At 36.8% G+C, this 22,441-nt stretch overlaps 1 protein-coding gene across 1 annotated transcript in view; it reads left to right on the top strand.

The window, feature by feature from the left end:
- The window catches only part of LOC110124645 (potassium channel subfamily T member 2-like), a 129,309-nt gene that overhangs the window by 20,508 nt on the left and 86,360 nt on the right, over positions 1-22,441 (top strand). The window contains 3 exon segments of the mRNA XM_070463091.1: positions 5,477-5,649; positions 14,328-14,399; positions 18,051-18,185. Coding sequence (XP_070319192.1) covers positions 5,477-5,649; positions 14,328-14,399; positions 18,051-18,185 — 380 coding nt within the window.

Here is a 22,441-nt window from a genome sequence, read left to right as displayed (position 1 = left end):
TCCCTGGGTTGGGAAGATCCCCAGAGAAGGGTATGGTAACCCACTCCAGTATTCTTGCCTGGAGAATCTCATGGACAGAGGAGTCTGGCTGGCTGCAGATCATGGGGTCGCAAAGAATTAGACACGACTGAGCGACTTACCACAAGCAGGGAGCCCAGGAGAGATCAGTCAGTAGATCATCATACTTTTAATCTGAGGGTCCAGGGTTCAAGTCACTGTTTGGGCAAGGTTGACCTTTTGGGCTTCCCTGGCTCTCATTCCATAAAGGATTTGCCTGTAATGCAGGAGATGCAGGTTCATTCCTTGGGTCAAGAAGATCGCCTGGAGAAGGAAACCAACTTGAATATTCTTGCCTGGAGAATGCCATGGACCATAGGAGCCTGGCAGGCTACAGTCCATTGGGTCCCAAGAGCTGAACATGACTTAGTGACTAAACTACCAAGCAGGGAACCTGATACAAGAAAAAGCTAGGCTTTCAGAGGTGAGTCTTGTTGGAGGAGAAATGGAGACTTTCAGAGTCAAAAGATGACAATTAGTCTCTAAGAAGGAGAAATTTCCAACTGTTGTTGATTAGTCTATGACATCTGGGATGATCCATTCTTTAGCTGGCACCAGTCTGGTTGGTGCCATCTCTTAGAAGGAATGGAGTAGCCATCATAGTCAACAAAAATGTCTGAAATGCAGTACTTGGATGCAATCTCAAAAACAACAGAATGATCTCTGTTAGTTTCCAAGGCAAACCATTCAATATCACAGTAATCTATGTCCTGACCAGTAATGCTGAAGAAGCTGAAGTTGAACAGTTCTATGAAAACCTACAAGACCTTCTAGAACTAACACCCAAAAAAGATGTCCTTTTCATTATAGGGGACTGGAATGTAAATATAAGTAGGAAGTCAAGAAACACCTGGAGTAACAGGCAAATTTGGCCTTGGAGTACAAAATGAAGCAGGGCAAAGACTAACAGAGTTTTGCCAAGAGAACACACTGGTCATAGCAAACACACTCTTCCAACAACACAAGAGAAGACTCTACACATGGACATCACCAGATGGTCAATACCGAAATCAGACTGATTATATTCTTTACAGCCAAACATGGAGAAGCTCTATACATTGAGCAAAAACAAGACCGGGAGCTGACTGTGGCTCAGATCATAATTCCTTAATGCCAAATTCAGAGTTAAATTGAAGAAAGTAGGGAAAACCACTAGATCAAATCCTTTGTGATTATACAGTGGAAGAGAGAGACAGATTCAAGGGATGAAATCTGATAGACAGACTGCCTGAAGAACCGTGGATGGAGGTTTGTGACATTGTACCGGAGTCAGTGATCAAGAATATCCCAAAGAAAGAGAATTGCAAAAAGGCAAAATAGTTTTCTGAGGAGGCCTTACAAATAGCTGTGAAAAGAGAAGCGAAAGGCAAAGGAGAAAAGGAAGATATACCCATTTGAATGCAGTGTTCCAAAGAACAGCTAGGAGAGATACAAAGCCTTCCTCAGTGATCAGTGCAAAGAAATAGAGGAAAACAACAGAATGGGAAAGACTAGAGATCTCTTTAAGAAAATTAGAGATACCAAGGGAACATTTCATGCAAAGATGGGCACAATAAAGGACAGAAATGGTATGGATCTAACAGAAGCAGAAGATATTAAGAAGAGGTGGCAAGAATACACAGAAGAACTGTACAAAAAAGATCTTCACTACCCAGATAATCACGATGGCATGATCACTCACCTAGAGTCAGACATCCTGGAATGCAAAGTCAAGTGGGCCTTAGAAAGCATCACTACAAACAAAGCTAGTGGAGGTGATGGAATTCCAGTTGAGCTATTTCAAATCCTGAAAGATGATGCTTTGAAAGTGCTGCACTCAATATGCCAGAAAATTTGGAAAACTCAGCAGGGCCACAGGACTGGAAAAGGTCAGTTTTCATTCCAATCCAAAGAAACGCAATGCCAAAGAATGCTCAAATGACCACACAGTTGCACTCATCTCACACGCTAGCAAAGTAATGCTCAAAATTCTCCAAGCCAGGCTTCGATAGTACTTAAACCGTGAACTTCCAGATGTTCAAGCTGGATTTACAAAAGGCAGATGAACCAGAGATCAAATTGCCAACATCCATTGGATCATCAATAAAGCAAAGGAGTTCCAGAAAAATATCTACTTCTGCTTTATTGACTATGTCAAAGCCTTTGAGTGTGTGGATCACAACTGTGGAAAATTCTGAAAGAGATGGGAATACCAGACCACCTGACCTGCCTCTTGAGAAATTTGTATGCAGGTCAGGAAGCAACAGTTAGAACTGGACATGGAACAACAGACTGGTTCCAAATAGGGAAAGGAGTACATCAAGGCTGTATATTGTCACCCTGCTTATTTAACTTCTATGCAGAGTACATCATGAGAAACGCTGGGCTGGATGAAGCACAAGCTGGAATCAAGATTGTCAGGAGAAATATCAATAACTTCAGATATGCAGATGACACCACCTTATGGCAGAAAGTGAAGAAGAACTAAAGAGCCTCTTGATGAAAGTGAAAGAGAAGAGTGAAAAAGCTGGCTTAAAACAGCATTCAGAAAATGAAAATCTGGCATCTAGTCCCATCACTTCATGGCAAATAGATGGGGAAACAGTGGAAACAGTGGCAGACTTTATTTTGGGGGGCTCTGAAATCACTGTAGATGGTGACTGCAGCCATGAAATTAAAAGACACTTGCTCCTTGGAAGAAAAGTTATGACCAACCTAGACAGCATATTAAAAAGCAGAGACATTCCTTTGCCAACAAAGGTCTGTCTAGTCAAAGCTATGGTTTTCCAGTAGTCATGTATGGATGTGAGAGTTGGAGTATAAAGAAAGCTGAATGCTGAAGAATTGATACTTTTGAACTGTGCTGTTGGAGAATACTCTTGAGTGTCTCTTGGATCACAAGGAGATACAACCAGGCCATCCTGAAGGAAATCGGTCCTGAATATTCATTGGAAAGACTGATGCTGAAGCTGAAACTCCAATACTTTGGCCACCTTATGGGAAGAACTGACTCATTTGAAAAAACCTTGATGCTGGGAAAGATTGAAGGAGAGAGGAAAAAGGGTCCACAGAGGATGAGATGGTTGAATGGACATGAGTTTGAGTAAACTCCAGGAGTTGGTGATGGACAGAAGGTGTGTCATGCTGCAGTACATGGGGACACAAAGAGTCGGACACAACTGAGCGACTGAACTGAACTGAGTCTGGTTGGAGGTGGTAGTCTGCTCTGTAAATGAGTGTCCACTTTGTGATTTGGGGGTGGGGTTAGGCAGATAACACTGCTGCATCTGTGGAGTCTGTGAGCAAGGATTTTGTTGCTCAGTCTGCTTTACATGAGCATCAGTAGGCTCCTTCCTGGACAAGGTTTATCAATAATAATTTCCATGTTATATCCTTGTGTTATTTTTTTCTTGCTAATTATGCTGCTTCTAAATTTCCTAAAGTAGTTCAGTTTCCTCCCTTGATCTCATAAAAATGAAGTACTTTAATAATCTCAGCCCCAACCTGGCACCTTCTTCTTCCATGATCTCTTTGTAAAGGACCTAAATTTATGTGGCCTCAGATCCTGTTTGTACTTCACAGTTCTCCAGTGGTACTTCCAGTGGGGACCTACTGCCCTTCTCCTTTATCATCTCCTGCACTCTGTTCTTTCTTATGCCTTCATTCTTCCTTCTGGATTGATCTTTCCACTTTCATGATGACAGCTTTAGAAACCCTGCTAATGAAATCCTATAGTGATAAATTCTTTCCATTTCAGTTTTCTAGATATGTCCTTATTTTGTCCTCCTTCCTAGAGATTAGTTTGGCTGGGTATCCAATTCCAGGTTCTGAATTTTTTTTTTTCCTTTCAACATGTTAGGGTTTCATTCACTGCCTTCTGTGCTGCACACTGCTGGTGAGAAGTCAGCCACCGTTCTAATGTGTGTTTCTTGTAGGTACAGTTCTCTTTTCTCTATGGCTGCTTTTAAGGTCTTCTTCTTGTCTTGATTGTCCTGCAGTATGACACTGTGTATGACCCTGGATTTCTCTTTATTTATTTGGATTAGGATTCATTGGGTTTTCAGAACCTAGTGATTTGCATGCTTTGTTAATTCTAGAAAAGCCTTAGTCAATCTTTACATTAATAGTGGTTCTTACCTTTTTGTCAGACATTCTGTTTGCATGTGTATTAGACATTATCATACTGTCTTCTCACACACCTTAATTTTTTCCATACTACTTTCTCTCTTCTCCCTGTATTCTGAATAATTGCTTCAACTCAGTCATGCAATTGATCCTTTCAGATGAACAGAATGTGCAATTTAAATCATTTTTTGAATTTCTGTTTTAAGTTGTGATACCTTTTAATTCCAGACTAGAGTATTTGTAATTTTTTAAACATCTACCCAAATATTTCCAATATCCTCTTGTTCTCTTTTATTTCTGTAAACATAGTAAACATGTTCATTTTCTATTCTGAATCTAGTAACAAGGAAGTCTGTAATATTTGTGAGTCTAATTCTGTTGCTTATTGATTCTGCTGATTCGAGGTACCTCATTTTTTGCAAGTTTTTATTCAGGAATAAAGGCAGAGAATATTCCAGAGTTGATAATGAATCCACAGAGAATCAACTAATCTCAGCCTAAATAAAAAGAAACCTACATAAAGATATAAAGTTTAAAAAACCAGAATGCTAAAGCAGTTCTCCAGGCAGATAATTTTATTTAAAAGGATCTTGATTTAATAATGCCAAGTCCAGTAAATTCTAGCTCCCTTGGAAGTAGCAAAATACCCTCAGGAAATACATTTCAGTAATGTGTTATTATGCTGTTCTTGTTGTTGTTAGTATTAGTATTTTACTTTTGAATATTTACATCATTATCTTGCCAGCTCAGGTATGCTTTTAGACAATTACAGTTTTTCTGTTTGTTTGTTTTTTAATGAAAAAATCCCTTTCAATATCTATCCTTTTGGTATTCAGTTCTTGGAATGTTGCAGCGTTACTTAGTTATAATGTTACTCTATTTCTGGAAATAAAACTCAGAGGTAGATTATTTTTCCAGCTTTTGTGGATTATGGTTGACAAATAAAATTATGTATATTTGAGGTATTTAGCATGATGCTTTGATATATGTATACATTGTGATGATTCTTTAATATTGATACCCAGATGTCATCTAGTGGCAAGTTCCGCTTTGCAGCAGAATGTGTGTACACACATATCACTGCCTTTTCATTCCCTCAAATCAGGCTGCCTACCTGGAATTCATTGGTTTTGTCCATGTATACCTTCAGGCTGGAGAATTAGGCATAGAAAAGTGCAACTATTTTCAAATTGATTAGAAAACAAAGGATTCACCAGGATGGACTAATTTCACATTTGTTTGTCTCCTAAATTTTTTCACCCAATTTTAGTGGAGTATAAAAATGGTATTTCTGTGTATAATTTTTCTTCTCTAGAGTTGCCAGCATAACTACTATGAGGACGCAAAAGCCTATGGATTCAAAAATAAGCTAATTATAGTTGCAGCTGAAACAGCTGGAAATGGATTGTATAATTTTATTGTTCCTCTCAGGGCTTATTATAGACCAAAGAAAGAACTTAACCCCGTAATACTGCTATTGGATAACCTGTAAGTATATCTTAAAATACACGAGCAAGAGAAAAATTTGTTAATATTTTATCAAAAATAATTTAATATAGAATTAAATTTAGAATATTTTAAGTCAGAAACATTATGGCATATATGGGAGATATATTTTGTGCTGTGGTACAAAACAATCATTGAGTATGATTATGTTTCACATATACAACTTAAAACATAACAAGAGTACTCTGAGCCTTTTATTTAAGACTATTTTTGCAAATGGTCATCTCTCTACCAGTGGGAAACATGCCACTGAAATAATTACAGTTATTTTCCTTAAATTAATCTACTAGCCTGGAAAATCTCTGCCAAAAGTGGACAATTTTGTTGTCTTTGTAAAGAACCATTAATTATCAGAGAAGCATATTAATGATCCATTTTATGTCATATTATAACACATCATTGTTTCTTATGATTCTTTCACTGTTAAAACATATATCCTGTAACATAACATGAATAGTTTACACTTTACCATGTTCTTTTCTTTAGAAAATGTTTGATTAATATACTCTTATGAAAAAAGACTATTTAAAAATTTCAAGATCCTTATACAGATATAAATATACATCACCGAATGCTGTGGTCAAATCCATTGTGTGTGTGCTAAAATTACGATATTTCTCTCTCTGACTCAAATTAGTAGCAGATGGTCCTTAAATCAATACCATAGTTTAACATCCTCCAATTCTCCTCTTAATTTCTAAAGTGATGCAAATTTGGGGATAAGCTAAATGAGGCCAACATCCACTGCCTTGTCTCTGCTTTTAAAATTCATGAAAAGAATTTTCTCAAAACAGAGATAACTCCCCGATATAAATTCATGACATTATTTATTCTGAATATATGAATATCAAGATTCTCATGGATGCATCTCTTTTTAGCATCAGAATCTCAGTGATAATCAACTCTAAAACTTGAGCACACCTCTAGAGGTTTCAGTTGAAGAACTTTCAGGTCTGATGATGATTCAGTGCTTTTTTGATACCCTTTTGGCATCCAAGGAAAGGTGACATAAATTTAGGGCAGATGTAGGAAAACAAAAATTTAGACCCAGTGTCAGATGAAATGAAAGTTTAATAAAGCAAATCCTAGCAGGATAAGAGTAGTTACTGGGTGGCTAGGGTGATAGAACATGGTGCCCGAGCACCTGTAAGGCCTTGGGCTATACCCCTAATTATGGAGCATCTCTGGAAGGAGATGATCTGACACACAGGAGATGCTCATCCACTGTATGAACTCAGAAGTGTCAGATGCTGGCTCTTTTTGCCTATGGGGTGGTGTGTCCAGTCCCTTAAAAATGCAGGGGTATTTACAAGCTGATTGACTTAGAGCAGGTGACTCAGTAGTAAACAATCTGGTGGGTGGGGAAGATCCCCTGGAGGAGGAAATGGCAACCCACTCCAGCATTCTTGCCAGGAGAATCTCTTGGACAGAGGAGCCTGCAAGGCTACAGTCTATAAGGTCACAAAGATTTAGATATGACTAAGCATACATGCTTGTGCAATTCATGCATGACTTAGACCATGAGTTCCCATGTCCTATGGATTGGATTAAAGTGGGTCAACTCAGGCCTCAGAATACAGAGAAGCAGAGTGGAAGAGGCTTGAAAAAAAAAAAGAATAAGTAGAACTGTGCCTACAGCATCCCTGTGTAAAGCTATGGGTAAAAATTATTCTTTCACCTTCTTTACATTATTTCAAGGTATAATTCCTGGTCCTGATGTACAAAACTCCTAATTGGGTTCTGGGACCCAATTTCAATGTGTGTGTGTGTGTGTGTGTGTGTGAGAGAGAGAGAGAGAGAGAGAGAGAAAGAGAGAGTTTTTCCACACCTCCAACAAGCAGTTCTCAGGACTCCAGCTCAGTTCTGGGGGAATTCAACTCAGTTCTGACACTGTCTACCCAGAAATAGAAAAAAAGTAGCATTAGCTTCCCAAGTTGAAGTTTCAGTTCTACAAAAGTTCCCCACTCCCATTCCAGAAGGCCATCAGAAGCCAGGTTATCGCCTTATAACCGGTCAGCTGTAGACTTAAAAAGACCCTGGTGCTGGGAAAGATTGGGGGCAGGAGGAGAAAGGGGTGGCAGAGGATAAGGTGATGGATAACATCACCAACTCAATGGGCATGAGTTTCAACAAACTCTGGGAGATGATGAAGGACAGGGGAGCCTGGAGTGCTGCAGTCCATGGGGTCACAAATAGTGGGACACAACTCAGCGACTGAACAACAACAGGCTGGAAGTTTCAGCGACTCCCTCCATGAACTTTGATGCCAGTTGCAAGTCCAGGTTGTTACCTGTACTTCTGACCAACTGGCTGTAACTCAGAGGTTCCACCAACACCTACTGGTCAAGTTATTTGGTAGAGCAGCTCACAGAATTCAGATAAACATTTTACTGACTGGATTGCCAGCTTATTATAAAGGCATATAACTAGGAAAAACTGGGTGGAAGAGATGCACAGGGCAAGGCATGGGGAAAGAGCATCACTGTCACCAAATCTCTACCTGTTCACCAGCCTGAAATTTCTTTGAACTGTGTCTTTTTGGGGTTTTGGTGGAAGATTCATTACATAGGCACAATTGACTAAATCATTGGTCATTGGTAATTAAACTCAATCTCTTGCCCCTATCCTTTCCCCAAAAGTCAGGAGGTGGGACTGAAGTTCCCACACTCTATTCAGGCTGGCTTCTCTGGCAAACAGCCTCCGTCCTTAGCTACATTCCAAATGTCACTTCATTAACGTAAACCCAGCTGTCCTGGAAAGAGGCTTGTTATGAAGAACAAGACACCCATTTCACCTTCATGTCTCTGAAGTGTTTTCAGGAGGAGAAGAGACCAAATATTATTAATAGGAGATGCTCCCGTGACTCTTATCACTCAGGAAATTCCAAGGGTTTTGGGAGTTGTGAGCTAGAAAATGTGGTGAAGACCAAAGATATGTGAGGAATCTGAATGTGAATGCCAACTACACACTTCCTTATAAATCACAGTATTGTACTTTGCAAAAGAGTCAATCTCACCAAATTTGGAATGGAGTTTACTTTTGTCCTTTTCCATACCTAGTTTCCCTAAACAATCTTATTTCAGAATCACTAATCCCATCTTATCCCAGTGAGCAGGTGGCAGGAGTTAAGGTTTCTTAACCTGTATATCTTGCATAGGCTTCGGAATTGCCATGACTAAATCATTTCCTTTCTCTTTGGTTTTGAATTAACAAGTTACCAAAATGCCCAATTACTACATTATTGATTGACTGTATAATAGAATTATAAAATCAAGCAGTTGTGTCCACAGTCTTAATTCCTGAATCTGATCAATCATCAATCAAAAAATCTGAAAATTCAGTTTCCCTTAGTTACTGGAAAACTGGTCAGTAATTCAATATAAGTATACATGTAGCTTTTATCAGAGATTATTTTACCTAAATAAGACCATAGTGATCATTTAATAAAATTAATAATCTTTATCACTACCTTCGTTCATTATAGTCAGAATTGCTGAGCATTTACTACATGGTGGTCATCCCAGTAGATACTTAGACTTTATTTCATGTTTTATTTCTATAAAAAATATATCTATGTCATGTAGCATGATTTATCCTCAGAAAGATGTACCAAGCAGCTTAAGATCTCAAAGCTTACAAATTACAATAACATTTAAACAAATTGGCCTGTGCGACTTGATTGCACCACTGTCTCTTATTTCATAGAAAGGAGGAACAGGCCAAAGAAGTTATGTGACTTTTTCCAAGGTCGATTCTAGGATTAGAACCTTCTCTACAATTCATAGCTCATTGTTCTTTCGCCTATGTGATCTTACTTTAGTTAATGGGTTTTTGACATATGCAAAAATACATTATCTATCAATTGTCAAACAAGAATATTTTAACTTTAGGTTATTTTGCACTTAAGTATTTTTGTTTGCTTTCCTAAGGACTTACAGTTTGAAATCCAACTATTCACATGACTTCTGTTAAATAATTTTAGTGGGTTTGACTTTTCTTCAAAGAGTTGGGATAAAAGTGCTATCTGTAAAATTGACTAGCATCCTGTGTATTTCCCAAAAGTGGTGTCAAACAATTTTATTTGTTGTTCTCTGTTCCTTTGATTGAGAATGAGGAAACAAGAATGAACACCAGTAAATAATGTTCCAGGAAGTTTCGTGCAATCCTCTTTTTAAAAAAAAAAAAAACACTGAAACTGTTTTAAAGAACTTTTTTCTCTGCTGTGGCTAGTATTTTTCAATCTATCCTACAGTATTATAAAGAAATATGATGCTTTCTTCTTTAAAATATTTCTGGATTATAAGAATTTACACACTAATAATTACACACACTTCTACAATTACTAGTTAGTTTAGTGGGATTTGACTTTATTTTAAATGAATGTGAACATTGTTAAAAATAATGTCAATGCATGTCTACTTAGGAGATTCAGTGGAAAAACCAGTTAATTCAATGTAAAAAACAGATGCCACAAATATGGGATTTAAAATGTAAATTAAATTTATGATATTCACATACATGATATGTCAAAGTAAATGTTCATAATGTTTCCAACTAAAACGCCTTCTGCATTTCATATGCTAATCTTGCACTGGATACTGGTTCATCAAAACTTGTCTCAGTTCTGATTGGTTGGCCATCTGTTCTATTCTGTTGTGGCACCATACTGATTGTAAACATTTTGATTACCACTTCAACCTTAAAGGTCATCTAGTCATCTGATGATACCATTTCATATGAGAGATGGAAAAGTGAGTCAAAAAAACTTTGGAATATATTACCCAAAGCTACGCTGATTTAAAGTACAAGATTCAGGCTCACCTTCTTAAATTTTACAACATCTTGTTTAACTATCCCTTTACTAAATCAGTCTTCTCTGCACATATAGTTACAAGTAAGCTTCAGTTCAGCTTATTTCAAAAGTAATGGTAAACCGTCTGATGTATCAGGGTCCTTATTAAAAACATTCAAGCCTTAGACTCACACAGGTCTGAAATAAGATCTAAGCTGACCCTCTTGATAGGCTGTATGTTACCGAATTTCTGTAAGCCTCAATTTCCTCATTTGTAAAATGAGAACATTTATCTTATTTTGCAATTATATAAAATAATGTATATGGAGCACTAGTATAGTATCTGACTCATGAAAGCCAGTCCAGAAATGTAGTTTTCCTACCTTGTAGCATTGTCACTATTCAAACTAATGGGTGAGTTTCTGTGAAAACCCAATTAACAACAACAGAAAAAAGGGAAATTTATTTCACATTGTTGAAATTAAAATGCTACTTCATTTTTAAGGGAGAAATAAGCTTAAAAGTGGGATTATGAAATGCTAGCAAAATAAACTGTCTCATACATTTTTGAATTTGAAATTTAAAAAATTGAGTTTATAATAGTGTTAGTTGCTCAACTGTGTTCAACTCTTTGCAGCCCAATGGACTGTAGCCCTCCAGGTTTCTCTGACCGTGGGATTCTCCAGGCAAGAATACTGGAGTGGGTTGCCATTCCCTTCTCCAAGGGATCTTCCTGACCCAGGAATTGAACCCAGGTCTCCTGAACTGTAGGCAGATTCTTTACCATCTGAGCCACCAGGGAAGCCCCCAAGTTTATTATAGTTATTAGTTAAATGGAGAATAATGATCTTCAACTTGAAAATCCATGAAATTTCATAAAATTTTTCATTTCTTATCATTAACTGGTTAATTCATACTTGTGTATAATCACAATTTTTGTAATGAAAATCTTTGTAAAGATATTTGGACTCATAAATAGTCATCTTTATTAACTGAATTACAGATAAGACTGATTAATGATGTGCTCACTTTTTCTTTAGTAATCAGTTTAGTGCCATAAAGACCTTTGCCAATTTACTTAAGTGTGTCGGCATAGTACATATGAATGTATGATTGATATATTCCTTATATTTCAGGTGTCCTTTTAAGCCACCTTTATCAGTAGAAGTAGTGGGTGGATCTATTTACTATACAAGTCAAATTTTGCAAAGTATGACTTCACCAGTGACTCAAGTGGTAAAGAATCCACCTGTAATGCAGGAGGTAGAGGAGATCAGGGTTCAATCACTGGGTTGGGAAGATACCTTGGAGGAGGAAATGGCAACCCATTCCAGTATTCTTGTCTGGAAAGTCCCATGGACAGAGGAGCTTAGCAGGCTACAGTCCATAGAGTCGCAAAGAGTCAGACAGGACTTAGTGACTGATCACACATGCACATGGCATACTAGACTCCCTACATATATACTGATGATATACTTCATCAGAATTATGTATTTACCATGTTTCAGATGACTTGCCTTGCCTTGTAACATTGCTGGATTCATCTAAGGATGAACTGTACTGCCATAATACAGATGCTAATTTCTAAAGATTTGAAAGATTGCTTGTGCATTGTATAATAAATGCATGTTTGTGGCAGAATGGCATGTCTATAAGATTGACAAGTTTCCTAACAACAGGCCATAATTTTGATGTTTAAGTACTTTGAATGATTTCTACTCAGCAGAGCAACAAAATGCAAAGGCCAGATCATCAGTTTTAACTCTAATAGAAGGGTTGGCATAACATAAAGACTTACTTTGTTCCTTGTGACCCCAGTACTTCTCATCACATAGAAAACTTTTTGGTATCTTTATTAAGTTGAAGTATTTAATAACATCAACTATTGTTCCAAGTCTTTGGAAGACAGATATGTACAGTGGACAAATGGTCAGAGAAGGAAGTGTAAACAATGGAAATGATCTGGATTTTTAAAATTAGGAGATTATTTCACACAGGGTATAGCTGTGTGATTAATAACAAGGAATTATGAATGTAATTCTGCTATGTAAGTTATTGAGCTATTCATGTTATCTGACTGGAACTATGTAAGAGCAAAGAGAGATGAAATAATGACCACCAAAATGACACAGTCAAAAAGATCTTTGAAAGCACCACAGAACCTCAGTGCTGTCCCAGCCTGTGTCACTCAAATCCTAATATCTTCTTCTATAACCAGAAGGCAGGCAGGAAACATAGGTCTGAAATGAGCAGTGTGAATATCCCTTCTAATTGTCAGAAGCAGCACCCAGAAAGAGAAGAATTGGCAGGCACTAGTCAAGACCACTCCTGGGAGTAAATATGATTCTATTTGTGAAACCAATCTATACCATGAGCTTTAAAAGTATTTGTTTCCTGTGATTCACTAATGGGAAAACTTCTATGCATGTTTTGGGGCAAATGATGAAACCAAATGCTAGGAAAAAAGTCACCAAAAAAAGTCCAGAGCCGTAATTTTTATAATAGCAAGATGTTAGAAATAGCTTGTCACTCCAGGGATTAATAGCATAAAAGTGAAAATAACTTAGAAACTGAATAATTGAGGTTTTTCTTTTTTAATGAATTGTTGTACATTTATAATATGTGGTAATATGGGACCACTTAAAATGGCTAGGAAGTCTTTTTAGGAATGATGGTGTGAATGTCATCAACAGTGAGATTCTTTAGATGTTTTCTTTTTATGATTCACTGGACTAAATATTATTTTTCTTTAAAATGAAGAGAGATGAAATTGATCAACAGGAAGAAATGAATCAGGGAGGAGAGACTAATGGCTGGGATGCTGTCGGGGCTGTGCTCCCCGTTGCCTAGAAGTCCTCTTTCCTCCCCCTTTCCTGGTCCATTTCCTACTCATCCTTCAACATCCAAATTAAATATTTCCTCTATTTTGTATCCCGAATGCAACCCATTCCTTATTTTTCAGTATATTCTATAATTTTGTGCTTTTACATATGTGTTACAAAAACTCTATTTCTTGTAGTACAAGCTAACACGATACATATATATATTTTGCATACACCTTAGTATACCAAAATGTCTATTATGGAAAGCTTTTGAATTCAGAGATGCTGAGTGAATAGATGAATGAAAGAATTGATAACTTTATGAAATGAATGCAATGGATTAGGTAATTTGTAAGGAAGCTTCCAAGTTTATGAGTCTTTCCCCAAATGTGCTTAAAGAGTAAAGATTTCAGTTGTAATACAATTTGCTCAACAGTGTATATTGAGAAAAAAAAAAGTGTATATTGAGAAAAGCGTAAAAGGTGAAATACTTTTATTTTAATTCTGTATTTTATATATATATATATACACACACACACACACACATATATATTGCATGGGTACATATACTATATTTTTTATTCATATGTTGATATATTAAGGGACATGTTGTGATTCTGTATATCTCTTAGAGAAAATTAGATAGACACACTAATTTAGTTTCTTATATTTTATATCATCAAAAAAGTCACTAGTTTCCCATTTTACAAGACTTTCTCAGGATGAATAATTTCAAACTCATTGGAAAGACTTTTTAGTCATAAACTAAGAGTATAAATTTGGTGTTTTTGTAGAATATTGCCATAATGTTTCTGATTTAGGAAGCAAAAATGTGACTTTTTCTTTTAATTAATGAGTGCTTTGTATTATTCGTAACAAGTAAAAATGACATTTTAAAATTAATGTTAAGAGAAAAGTCACTTTAAAATTAATCTTGTCAATGGCGTTTAGTATTGGAAATGAGAACTGAGTCAGCTTACTTCCTTCCGGGAAGCCTGCCGCTGTTGTGACACTGTGTTTCATTTTGTAACCCATGTGCTGCTTAGGCCAGACATGCACTTTCTGGATGCCATCTGTTGGTTTCCAATGGTTTACTACATGGTGGGCTCTATTGACAAGTAGGTGACGAAATCCTTGGCACCCTCACCAGTGTGGCGTCCCGTGCCTGTCATGCGCTGTGCCCGGTGCTGCATGTCGAGTGCAACTAGCCATTTCAGTGTTGTGAATGTGACCTACATTGCATGTGGAGCTTGTGTTCTCGTGTCATACGTCTTGCATTCAAACTCTCTAAGCAGTAATCTGTTGTTGAGTTAAACAACTCTTGTTGCATGTCAGTCTTGTTCCATTTCTAAAACCACTTCAGTGCTGTGCCATCTACAGCAGTAAGATTCGTAACTGTTGACATGTGACAGAGAAAACCTAGAACTTCAGCACTGTGCTGCATTTGGTGTCAGTACCGTTGCTTTTGGAAAACTTCAACATAATTTGGAAATGCTCATTTTTAAGTCAAATTTATTAACTGGAGCATTTCCTTAGTTCATTCTTAGAACATATTGAAGTCTGTAATTTCTAATAATTTGTTAATTAAAGGTCAAATGTGTGTGATCCTTCAGCTTTAAAATACAAATTCCTTTATATGCATGAACATGACATTGTAACAAATGCTAAAATTAAAAGATCATAAAACTAATATGCTTATAAAATGTATTAATCTTCCACTCTATAAAACATCAGCCAGAGCATTGCAAATAAAATGCTGAAAGTTATCCACTGAGAACTCCCGTGTTTACATTTCTCAAAGTTACATTGTAACTTTGAGAGTGTTTATTGACTGTGGATACATTAATGGCCAAACAGATTAACACACATTTAGCCTTCATTCTACATGAATATGCCTGGGTTTCCCTGCTAGCTCAGTGGTAAAGAATCCACCTGCCAATGCAGGAGAGATGCAGGTTCGATCCCTGGGTTGAGAAGATCCTCTGGAGGAGGAAATGGCAACCCACTCCAGTATTCTTGCCTGGAGAATCCCGTGGACAGAGGAGCCTGGCAGACTGCTTTCCATGAGGTTGTAAAAGAGTTGCAAACAAGTTAGCAACTAAACAACTACATTAATATAATTTACATTACTGCTGTCATAAGACTAACCAACTAATTAAAGTATGGAGGTACTAAAACTACTATTTGAATCCATGAAAGTGAAATCAACCCATATTTTATCATTAGTAATGTGATATTAATAGTATTCTATTAAAATTCATTAGGATATTTTATTTAAAAGATACAAAATAAACCTCTCATCCATCTTTTCTGATGTAAACTAAAATGAATTCTCCCTTTATAAAAGTGTTAATGGGGAGGAAAAGAAGAATGGGAAGGATCAAATTCCTAGGATCAGAGGTGAAACAGGATTGACTACAAGACACCGATTATTGAAACTGGGTAATTGGTACAGGAGATTCACTATAGTATTCTCTTCTGCTAATGTTTGACGTTTTCCTTAAACATAAATGAGCAAACAAAATCTATGAAGGAATTAAAACGCTTTCACAAACATTCCTCTATATTTATAGCTTTACATTCTGGTTCTCCTCAAAAAAGAAGTCTTAGAGAAGGGTAGAAAGAGAGACATTGCCGGTTAGATTCTCTGTAACTTTTTCAACCATATTGACCTTTTTCTTGTGCCGCCATCTGGTGGCCAAACTGTGTAAAGCACTCATGCTAAATTAAAAATAGTGTCTTTGTAGATAAGATAGTGGGAAGAAACTGATACACACAGAATTATAAAAACAAATTGGTAGTCTACTAAAAAGATAAAGAATAAAATGCAATTTTAAATGAATACAAATAAGCTAAAGTTAAAACATGAAGAATAAAGTTTCTATGTGACTCAAAAATGCCACTCTAATGTATTAATAATCTATAGATCCTATAAATTTCTTTAGATTTAAATTCATATTCAATAATAATTACTAAAATCATTTGCCAATGTTATGTGTAAACTAGTATTTTGAGTATGGAATTAACTGATATGTACAGGTTTGGCTAGCTAGTAACTGTTTAGTACAAATATTCTCATAGTGAAGTGTTTTTGTCAAGTCTCAACTTCCTTGATTTATTGACGATGAAATATTCATTTTATTACAACTTCTGTGTATAATTTTTTGATCAAGATTACCTTCTATTACATTAACTTTTCCTTTTCCTATATAGACAATTTGTTTAGTGGGGGAAATAAAGATCATAAGAGCTGAAATATGAAAAAGTGAATTAACACTATAATAATAGAGTGTGAAGCCATAAGATTTAGCATCATTTTTATGGTCCCCAAGGGATCATATTTGCTTTTCACCTTCTTCTTTCATTTAAAAAGTATTTTAATAAATGTAAGAATAATTATAAATTTCCTAGATAAAAGGAACACCCTAGTGAAGTATTCCTGGAGATTTAAACTTGGTCATCATATTGATTAGATATTATGGTCCTGGACCCTCTCACCATAGGAAATTTATTTGGGATAACATTCTGTTTTCACAGTTTTAGTCATAAAACCCCTGCTATAGAACACTGTGCCTGATTCAAGCAAAATATTTTTTCTGGACTATTTCTGGGGATCTTGGACTCAAAGCTTTGGTAATACTCTGTCGCCATTTAACAGAGTAAGAAATCTTGCCTCTTGCCTTCCTGTAACAGGAAAATAATCCCCTCTAATGTGAGATGGCTAATTCAAGGGATCATGCAGTTTGAGACAATCTTTAGGAGAATTAACTGTTCCATTTAAGAATCTAAAAGGAGCTACTGCTCTTTGAGCTTTACGCTTTTTACTTTAAATTGGAAGATGTAGAAATCAGTTATCCCAATTCTTCTTATTTGTCTTCAGTCAACTCTGAACCTAGAATACCCTTGCATTCACTCGAGTATAATCTCCCTTCTCCAATTCAGTCCTATTTTTGAAATTTGTGTGAAGCAGAGGCAATGAGAAAGGGCTTTCCTGATTCAGCTTTTGCTATAACATTGTTTTTAAATTCAGTGCTAGGTAAATTTTTTATCAGTGATAGGGGAGATGACTGACTCTATGGTAACTCATATGAACTTGTGTCTTAGTTTACCAATTGTTTCCTGCAACCAACAAATTTAATTCATTTAATCAGTTGCTCAAAAAATGTCTAAAAGGTAGGCTTGAAAGCAAATCATATTTATATATTTTACATGCTTTTGGCTGTGTAGAACCAATCTATAAAACATAGTTTCACACAGATAAATAGACATTTAAAAATAAATATCTCTAATAAATATATTTCCTTGTTAGGCTTGACCATCTAAATTAATATATGTTCATTTCTATTCTTACCAGAAGTGCCTCAGAGATTAAAAAAAAAATGCAAATGCCATGTTTCTGAAATAATATGCTAACTGTAAAAACAAAATTCTAACATGCTCTCATTCTGTTTGTTTGCAAAATTGGTGTTTTCAGGCTTTATTTCTAAAATTCACAAATATTATTAAAGAAAATCCTTAATGCATATGCTTTGAAATTATTGAGATCTAATGAAGCATAAAGAACCCCCAAATGCAATTTATTTCATATCTCTGGAGAATATTGTATTGTATTAGTTCCCACAACATCTTTCAGTGTCCACTCCATGCAAGCCACCTACAACAGTAACCTCTATGCCTATAACAGTGGGGAGTGGGTAGGTGAGTTTCAGCACCATCCGAATGCTGAGATTTATTGAAAGTTCACCTTTCTCTGTTGATTTTTATCAAAGCCTCGATGACTTACTCAGGTGTGGAGTGACTTTTGCTGCCAACATGGTGGTCGTGGACAAAGAAAGCACCATGAGCGCCGAGGAAGACTATATGGCGGATGCCAAAACCATCGTCAATGTGCAGACCCTGTTCAGGTAAACGTCTGGACAGCCCGCCCCTGCCGCTGACTTACTGCTAACCGTCTGTGAAATACCTGACTCTGTCGCTAAGGAATGAGCATGAGGCACAAACTGAAGTTATGTAAATTCATTCGATCATAAAACAGATATTATTTAGGACCTAACATGTGACTGGTCCTATGTGAAATTTAATTTTTAATACAAGGTCAGCAATTCTTTTAAAAATAAAAAGGATAATACATCTGTTTTCTTATACAGTTTAACAAATTCTAAAAAAATTGTGTGCAGTAGCAGTCATGATTTTTTTTTTTCTTGTTGTGCATGTTCTAATTTTGCTTTTATGCCTAGCAGAGGCCAAAGGTATGCATTTACATACTGAGCCACCAGGAATAAAAGATTGCAAGGCTCATTTACCCATGTCAGGAGCTAAATCATAAGCTTATCCTCGCTGTTTTACTGCCTTTTGTTAATTCAGCCCACCCAGAGAGGAATTCCTGTTATCTTTGGGTAAGAATGTGCAATACCAACCAGATAAAAGTTCATGCTGCAAGCAAAATCAAAATCACTAATAGGAACTTTTCTGGCAGTCTAGTTAAGGCTTCACCTTCCAATGCAGGGGTTGTGGGTTCAATCTCTGTATTACAGCAAATTCAATAAAGACTTTTTTAAATGGTTCATAAAATAAAGAAAAAAAAAACCCAGTCAATTTACCTCTAAAAAAGAGTCACCAGTAAATTGAAACATCTGCATCACTTGGAATGATTCTTTCTAAAAGCATTTAACATTTAAATATCGAAAAGATCATTATTTCAGTTTTATGAGTTTTGCAAAAGTCTAAAGGAAGTATGTGAGCTGCCAAATTAAGAAAATAAACAAAACAACCTGAACTTTATTTTTTTCTCCCCTCACTTCATACCTTCGTATTATAGCAGAACATATATTGAGGGTAGTTATCTGTTTACAGTTGGAGGTCAGAATTTAGGAGAGTGGAGATTTGTGTCTCACTTAGGTTGACTATTTATTACATGATCTTAGGTAAATTCCTTTCCTTCTCTAAATCTTGATGTCTTAATCATAAGGTTGTTGGAGATTCAACAACATATACCTGCCTGGTCATTTTCAGTTTCTCAGTAAATGTTGTGCTCGGCTCAACTCTTTGTGACTGCTTGGACTGTAGCCTACTGGGCTCCTCTGTCCTTAGAATTTTCCAGGCAAGAATACTGGAGTGGGTTGTCATTTCCTTTCCCGGGGACCGGTCCCAACCCAGGAATCAAACCTGTGTCTCTTACATCTCCTACATTGGCAGGCGGATTCTTTACCACTGTGCCACCTGGGAAGCCCCAATCCATGTTGTGTGTGTTGTGCTAAGTCGCTTCACTCATGTCTGACTCTTTGCGACCTTTTGGACCGTAGCCCCCCAGGCTCCTCTGTCCATAGGGATTCTCCACAAGCTCTGGGAGATTGTGAATGACAAGTAAACCTGGCGAGCTGCAGTCCATGGGGTCACAGAGTTCGACATGACTTAGCAACTGAATACATGTTGTCACAAATGCAGAATTTCCTTCTTTTTAAAGGTTGAATAATGTTTCTTTATATATATCATTTAAATTAGATAGAAGAAAAGCATTCCAAATAAAAATATGTTTATAGCCTCTCAAAAAAAAAAAAAAAAAAAGAATACTGGAGTGGGTTGCCCTGCCCTCTCCCAGGAGATCTTCCCCCAATGAATGTTAGCTACTGTAATTATTAACCATATAATTATCACCTCCCTGGGGCAGAGTGGAAAAGCTGTGGACCTTGGAACAATATAGCAACAAACTTCATCTGACATCTATCCCAGAGGTTCCTGCAGAAAATTACTAAGTGTGACTTTGAGTGTATTTCTTAACCTCACTGAAATTCAGTTTCCCTCACCTATAAAGTGCATGTGGAGAATAATTAACTCTTCTTGCAGTATCAGTATGAAGATAGAAAATCACGTATGTATAGAATCTCTCCAGCACCTGGAAAATCTACCATGAACTTGCCTAGAACCTCCTCCTGTTCAGAAGGAGTAATACATTATCTGAAGTCACTGTAATGGGGCAGATCATTTAGAATATAGCTCACTAGTCATTGAGCTACTACTTACAAATGTAAGTAGTACATTTAAAAGCATCATAACACATGCTTAAAATATGACATATTATATATAAGCATTTTTTCTTTCCTCTAGAGAATGTAAAAGGAAATACAGGGTAGAAAATTAATGCAGAAGGATGAGATTTATAGTCAATGAATAAAGTCAAGTCATAGTGTTTTATTTCATGCTTGGCAAAAGCTAATTATAGTTTTAGCAGGAGAGGGTCCTGGGTCTTTAATTAAGCATGCCATTTTAATTTTCAACTTACTGTGAGTTTATTTGTATTATAGTGAAATTTCTATTGATTTGATATATGCTCTGAATGAATTATTTGTATGTCAAGAGAATAATAAATCCCCATTTTACTGAGAGATGCAAAGTCTCTAATTAATCATTTAAAATGAACCAGATGCCCAGAATACCTAAGGGCAGATACACATGTGCTTGCTGATGGTGGCAAGCCTGCCTGCCCTGAGTACCTGGTGGAGGAGGACCACCTCTTGAAAGGATGGATGGAGAGCAAACGTGTGCCTTTGGACCTTTTCGCTGTTAAAAGTTACCTATCTTTCACAAGATATTTTAGAAATTATGCAATTTGTATAGTGCAAAAATACATCTAGACTGAATAGTTTCAAACAAAATTTGAGAAGCACTATTAGATACCCAGATTCTGTTCTTCTCTTTCCTCTGTTCATAAAGGCATTATTATTTATCTAAGTACAAAACAGTATTTTTCAGGAAAAAAGATATTTTAGACCCATAGATAGAGAAAACCAATTTATGGTTACCAAAAGGGACAAGGGGAGGAGGGATAAATTAGGGGCTGGGATTAACATATGCACACCACTATACAGGGAGGGCTTCCCCGGTGGTTCAGCAGCAGTGAATCCACTTGCCAATCAGAACACATGGGAGACTCGGGGTCAATCCTGGGTCAGGAAGATCCCTTGGAGAAGGGCATGGCAGTCAACTCCAGTATTCTTTCCTGGAGAATTTCAGAGGCAGAGTAGCCTGATGGGCTGCAGTCCATGGGGTCACAAAGAGTCAGACACGACTGCGCATGCACACAAGGCAACTACTATATGTAAAATAAATAACCTATAAGGGAAAAGAACTTGAAAAGGAATAGGTATATAGGCATATATAACTGAATCACTGTGTTGTACACCTGAAACTAATGCAATGTTGTAAATCAGCTATAATTTTTAAAAAATACGGTATACTTAAATAAATGTTAAAGAAATCTAGGAGACTTTTTGATGGAGTAATTCATCAGTTAATTAGCCATGCTCAGCTAGGCTAGTCTTACATAATAAAAGAACCAGATATAAGTATGTCCCTATGGTATATAGAATACCATTTATGTAGATAAATAACCAGAATTGTAGACTCGGTAGTTTCATTCTATTGGTCAGTCAGTCATCACCCTTGAGGTCACTCTTCCGCAGTTCTTGAAGCTTTCGGTTCCTGATTCACTGTGACTCTTGCCAGCCCTGCTTCTACCATAATTCTTGATGATTTCAAAAATCCTAGGCAGATGGTCCTTTGGATATCTGGTTTTAGTTACCCATTCTCGTGTCATTGGAGAATCAATAGTTTCCACTCTATATTCTGAGTTGCAGTCAACTCTCTGAGCACTGCTTCTTATTTTCTATGTCATTTCTTCTCACATCCCCAACTCGGAACCGTCCTTTTTCACTGGAATCTACTGTCCACTGATCCTACTGTCCTTAGGCACCTGAGGGCTCTTCTTCCTTCCTTACCCAGATTCAGCTCCAAGATCAATCATGGTAAAGAGTCCTCTGCTGATCCTCTAAACAATCACTGATGATCTACTGCAAGCTAACACCAGTCTCAACTCTGCTTCCCTTTTCTCTGTTCCTCCTACTCCCAGTTTTCTGAGCTTTCAGGTTTTCTGTCCACCATTTTGCATGAAATTTCCTAGAGGCAGATGACAAATTGCAGAGGGAGGATCCAGTTACTCTTACAGTAAGCATCAAGCTCTCAGAAGTGCAATCGCAGGGAGTGGATAGCAGACCATTTATTCAAGGGAACTAGATTCTTAAACATTGAGTTTGCAGGAGGGAATAATGTTAAAAATGAATTTGTTGTTGTTGTTCAGTCGCTAAGTCATGTCCTGCTCTTTGCA

This window comes from Odocoileus virginianus, unplaced genomic scaffold (assembly GCF_023699985.2).
Source record: "Odocoileus virginianus isolate 20LAN1187 ecotype Illinois unplaced genomic scaffold, Ovbor_1.2 Unplaced_Scaffold_26, whole genome shotgun sequence".
NCBI lineage: Eukaryota > Metazoa > Chordata > Mammalia > Artiodactyla > Cervidae > Odocoileus > Odocoileus virginianus.
This window is presented reverse-complemented; position numbering and strand designations above follow the sequence as displayed.